The 6,247-nt window shown below is 37.1% G+C and overlaps 1 protein-coding gene across 1 annotated transcript in view; it reads left to right on the top strand.

Moving 5' to 3' along the window:
- Nucleotides 1-6,247, top strand: part of LOC110451333 — an 83,281-nt gene that overhangs the window by 22,625 nt on the left and 54,409 nt on the right. The window contains exons 3-4 of the mRNA XM_021499275.1: nt 665-815; nt 3,131-3,300. Of these exons, the coding sequence (XP_021354950.1) occupies nt 665-815; nt 3,131-3,300 (321 nt within the window). The remainder of the gene's footprint in view (nt 1-664; nt 816-3,130; nt 3,301-6,247) is intronic.

Raw genomic sequence — 6,247 nt, 5'->3', positions numbered from 1 at the left:
CCCCTGGGGAGGGGGTAAACTTTACTATAGTTTATATAGGGAAATCACATTTTGGACCAACATTTGTTTAATTTCCATTGGAAGTAATTCAATTTGGGTTAGCATTATCAGTATTAGGTAGCAGTTTGATAATAAGCACCAATCAGCACTGACTGACCCCCAGGGGTCTTAACTCTGTATGCTAGATATTCAATAATTATAAGGTGGTTTTATTGTTTTGGGTCACTTTGAATAATATTTCTGTTAATGTTATAAACAAAAATCAATTCTCTGTATAACTATATCAGGTGACCATTAAGGACCATGGGCCTCTTGTTTTAATTTTCTGATTTTCATCAGACAGTACATGCATATTATCAGAAACCAGTTAAGATTTACAACCAAGATTTGTGTTTGCTGTCACCACTTGATTGGTCCCTGATTACTCTGAACAATAAAATGAGACAAATACATGAACTGTTTCCAATTGGAAAATAATACTGTGTAAAGGTCTTCGTTGCATTTTCATTAATTTATCTCTGTAGCTGTCTACAACTATAGATGATATAAGACAGACTTTTCATATGATATGTTTTCCAAAATTAATATGAAAATCAAGTGTTCTAATAATAAAAAAGAAGTTGTTATCGCTTATATTCAACTAAGAATTTTTTTTTCCTTACAGGAAATGAAGATGTTAGACTTGTGGGCAATAAAAGGCGTTCTCAGTTGGAAGGTAGTGTTGAAGTCAACAAGAATGGGTTGTGGGGCACAGTGTGTGACGACTATTGGGGAAACACTGATGCCATGGTTGTTTGTAGGATGCTGGGTTACAGGTACGGAAACCTTAATATAAAACAAGTATTGCTAATTAACAATAAATATTGGCCATGATCTTCTCAGAAGTGTTCAGTGCGATCTACTTATGATAGTACATGTGAAGTACCAGAAATAGAGGCATCCAGGTTACACACTGGGTCAATTTTATTGAAAAAATACCTTAATAGGCCCCAAAAAAGCATTCAATTTCATAGTACATTGTACAAACCTGTCTTTACTCTTCCATCCTGATCTTTTCCCCCTCCTCCCAGTTCTCCATTAACTCCCTTTCTGTAAACCACCCTTTCCCCTCTCTTCCACATCAACTCCCAGTTCTCCATTAGCTCCCTTTCTGTAAACCACCCTATCCTCTCTCTTCCACTTCAACTCCCAGTTCTCCATTAACTCCCTTTCTGTAACCCACCCTATCCCCTCTCTTCCACATCAACTCCCCGTTCTCCATTAACTCCCTTTCTGTAAACCACCCTATCCTCTCTCTTCCCCATCAACTCCCAGTTCTCCATTAACTCCCTTTCTCTAAACCACCCTATCCCCTCTCTTCCACTTCAACTCCCAGTTCTCCATTAACTCCCTTTCTGTAACCCACCCTATCCCCTCTCTTCCACATCAACTCCCAGTTCTCCATTAGCTCCCTTTCTGTAAACCACCCTATCCTCTCTCTTCCCCATCAACTCCCAGTTCTCCATTAACTCCCTTTCTGTAAACCACCTATCCCCTCTCTTCCACATCCACTCCCAGTTCTCCATTAGCTCCCTTTCTGTAAACCACCCTATCCTCTCTCTTCCCCATCAACTCCCAGTTCTCCATTAACTCCCTTTCTGTAACCCACCCTATCCCCTCTCTTCCACATCAACTCCCAGTTCTGATCTTTTCCCCCTCCTCCCAGTTCTCCATTAACTCCCTTTCTGTAAACCACACTATCCCCTCTCTTCCACCTCAACTCCCAGTTCTCCATTAACTCCCTTTCTGTAACCCACCCTATCCCCTCTCTTCCACATCAACTCCCCGTTCTCCATTAACTCCCTTTCTGTAAACCACCCTTTCCCCTCTCTTCCACATAAACTCCCAGTTCTCCATTAACTCCCTTTCTGTAAACCACCCTATCCCCTCTCTTACACATCAACTCCCAGTTCTCCATTAACTCCCTTCCTGTAAACCACCCTATCCCCTCTCTTCCACATCAACTCCCCGTTCTCCATTAACTCCCTTTCTGTAAACCACCCTATCCCCCCTCTTCCACATCAACTCCCAGTTCTCCATTAACTCCCTTTTTGTAAACCACCCTATCCTCTCTCTTCCACATCAACTCCCAGTTCTCCATTAACTCCATTTCTGTAAACCACCCTATCCCCTCTCTTCCACATCAACTCCCAGTTTATCCACTTCTCCATCCAACCATTTTCCCTTCCCCATAAACTCCCCTCTTCCCTTCTCTATCAATACCCCTTTCACCTTCTCCAAGATAGTACATGTGAAGTACCAGAAATAGAGGCATCCAGGTTACACACTGGGTCAATTTTATTGAAAAAATACCTTAATAGGCCCCAAAAAAGCATTCAATTTCATAGTACATTGTACAAACCTGTCTTTACTCTTCCATCCTGATCTTTTCCCCCTCCTCCCAGTTCTCCATTAACTCCCTTTCTGTAAACCAACCTATCCTCTCTCTTCCACATCAACTCCCAGTTCTCCATTAACTCCATTTCTGTAAACCACCCTATCCCCTCTCTTCCACATCAACTCCCAGTTTATCCACTTCTCCATCCAACCATTTTCCCTTCCCCATAAACTCCCCTCTTCCCTTCTCTATCAATACCCCTTTCACCTTCTCCAATTAATTTGCCTCAAATGTCCATTCTGCATTAATTTACCTCTTCTTTATTCCCTCGGCTTAAATTATTTGGTTGAGTACATTATGTTTAAATTTTCTCCTCTTACTACATCACTGGACTAGTTCTCAACTTTCCTGACTTTTAAATATGGTGCAAATGTTGTTTCTTCAATTTTCCTTACATTTCCATATGTTCATACATTTGGACACAATAATGCATCATAGTTAGGATTTTTAGTATGTCTGATTGATATGGGACAGGCATATATTCTCTTCCGCCCTGCGGTACTCTTGATTGTTTCAGTATGTGGTACTCAACGTTTCCCTATCATAATTATTGCTAAATTTGGCTAAAATGGTTGTCAAATGTATCGTGATGCCGTTTCAAATCCACATACATTGTATCGTACTGTTATTAATATGAGACATTTAAAAAGGATATTTGTAGAGATGTTTGACACAGCTTTCGTTTTGTTACAGCGGAGGAGAAGCCAAATACAAGGCCGAGTTTGGGCCAGGAAGTGGCAAAGCAAGCTTGATGGAGGAGGTGGATTGTAAAGGAACAGAATCTGACATCCGTGACTGTAAAGACCGAACATCTGTCAGTGGATGTGGCCATAATGAGGATGCTGGTGTTGTCTGTGATGGCGGTATGTTATATCTACCTCAAACCTCTTATTACCGCAGGTACCTCTAGTTGGTTCTAAAAATCATATCAGTTCCCTTGTTAACAGATACATATTAATTAAGTCAGTGTCCTTGTTAACAGATACATATTAAATAAGTCAGTATCCTTGTTAACAGGTATATATAAAGTCACCATCCTTGTTAACAGGTATATATAAAGTCCCCATCCTTGTTAACAGGTATATATAAAGTCAGTACATATTACCGTTATATATATAAAGTCAGCATCCTTGTTAACAGCTATATATAAAGTCAGCATCCTTGTTAACAGCTATATATAAAGTCAGCATCCTTGTTAACAAGTGTATAAAGTCAGCATCCTTGTTAACAGGTGTATTAAGTCAGTATCCTTGTTAACAGGTATATATATAAAGTCAGCATCCTTGTTAACAAGTGTATAAAGTCAGCATCCTTGTTAACAGGTGTATAAAGTCAGTATCCTTGTTAACAGGTATATATATAAAGTCAGCATCCTTGTTAACAAGTGTATAAAGTCAGCATCCTTGTTAACAGGTGTATAAAGTCAGTATCCTTGTTAACAGGTATATATAAAGTCAGTACATATTAACGTTATATATATAAAGTCAGCATCCTTGTTAACAAGTGTATAAAGTCAGCATCCTTGTTAACAGGTGTATAAAGTCAGTATCCTTGTTAACAGGTATATATAAAGTCACCATCCTTGTTAACAGGTATATATAAAGTCAGTACATATTAACGTTATATATATAAAGTCAGCATCCTTGTTAACAGGTATATATAAAGTCAGCATCCTTGTTAACAGGTATATATAAAGTCAGCATCCTTGTTAACAAGTGTATAAAGTCAGCATCCTTGTTAACAGGTGTATTAAGTCAGTATCCTTGTTAACAGGTGTATTAAGTCAGTATCCTTGTTAACAGATACATATTAAATAAGTCAGTATCCTTGTTAACAGGTATATATAAAGTCAGCATCCTTGTTAACAGGTATATATAAAGTCAGTACATATTAACGTTATATATATAAAGTCAGCATCCTTGTTAACAGGTATATATCAAGTTAGTATCCCTGTTAACAGGTGCATTTAGTCAGTATCCTTCTTAACAGGTGTATAAAGTCAGTACTCTTGTAAACAGGTATATATACAGACAGTATCCTTGTTAAAAAGATACATATCAAGTCAGTAACCTTGTTAACAGGTGTATATATAAAGTCAGTATCCTTGTCAACAGGTATATATCAAGTCAGCATCCTTGTTAACAGGTATATATCACGTCAGCATCCTTGTTAACAAGTATATATAAAGTCAGCATCCTTGTTAACAGGTATATATCAAGTCAATATCCTTGTTAACAGATAAATATTAAGTCAGTATCCTTGTTAACAGGTATATATTAAGTCAGTGTCATGTAGTGGTTGCTGTCAACTCTGACATTCCTTAGTGTTATGTTGTTGGTAAGCTGTCAACTCTGACATTCCTAAGTAAATGTTGTTGGTTAGCTGTCAACTCTGACATTCCTTAGTGTTATGTTGTTGGTTAGCTGTTAACTCTGACATTCCTTAGTGTTATATTGTTGGTTAGCTGTCAACTCTGACATTCCTAAGTGTTATGTTGTTGGTAAGCTGTCAACTCTGACATTCCTTAGTGTCATGGCTTTGGCTAGCAGTCAACTCTGACATTCCTTAGAGTCATGTTGTTATTTATGATTTGGCAAACTTCCACATACCTCGGCTTTATGTTTAAATTCTTCAAGGCATTGATACTAAGCCTGTATTTCTACAGTACATGAAATAGCAGAATTTTCACAATAATATCAGTTTGATTATATTTCATGTTTGTTTTTGCCATCTTGAATGTGGCTGGCCAGAGATAATGCATGATTGATTTAGATGAAACAGTGCCCTTTTATTTCATGCACTGTTACATTTGCCAACAGTTGAATTAAAATCAGCCATGAATCAATTTCAATTTTACGAGAGAATGTTTACAAACAAGACAGAATTTCACATTTCAGGATTGGTTATGGAGAAGAAACAAGACTTTGACAATTTGTCAAGTTTTTTTTTTATCATGAAATTGTATTTGTGTGGCAATTCAAATTGTAGTTAAGGATTATTGGTTTTGCTGAAGGCTTTATTTGTCAGAAATTCATGAGAAGTGTTAAAGACAGTATGTTATGGGTTTGGGATGCATCGTAACAATGTTTGTGAAAAAGTTGAAGAGTTTGTCAGCAAGCAGGCAATGTTGACTACTTTTCTTTATTTATTTGACCACCACAGTGGAGACTGTGATGCCTATCGACCAGGAATATATAAACACAAACATTGAGGTGAAGTTGATGTGACAGGAAAAGGAGCCTTGGGAACCAGTATTTTTGTGATATTAAAATGGTTGTTTGTTAAAATATCTAGAAATAAGTAAAGAGTATCTGTGTCATCGCTACAATGATAAATAAATAAACAAACCGTTTATGTCATTGGACCCCACATATTTATAATGTCAGAGTGAGGGAAAGTAAGCATAACCCCTGGGGTACCGAGGATGGATGACACCTACGGCAGGTTGTCGAAGAATTTAAGAAGCTTACAGAAATATCATTTATTCAGAATTACCAATAATTACTAAACTTTGAAATAAGTAACAACTTAAGAATACTAATTAAATTTATTTTGATAGAAAATAAATTTTAAAACTTTACTTTTTAGATAAAATAAATTAAAAAAAAATGCAAAAAGTTGGGGCATAAGATCTTTACTACTTGCCTTATAAATGGTGTTCTCAATATAGCACCATTCACAGTTTACATTATTGCCTTTGAGTGTATGGCAAAAATTCCATTTGAACTGTACAGAAGGATTTGCTAGAATTCAAATTATGTCACATGCTAACACTTTCAGTGTGATTGCATAATTTTGACGTTTCATCTG

The sequence above is a fragment of the Mizuhopecten yessoensis genome, unplaced genomic scaffold (genome assembly GCF_002113885.1).
Source record: "Mizuhopecten yessoensis strain PY_sf001 unplaced genomic scaffold, ASM211388v2 scaffold641, whole genome shotgun sequence".
Classification (NCBI taxonomy): Eukaryota; Metazoa; Mollusca; class Bivalvia; order Pectinida; family Pectinidae; genus Mizuhopecten; species Mizuhopecten yessoensis.
This window is presented reverse-complemented; position numbering and strand designations above follow the sequence as displayed.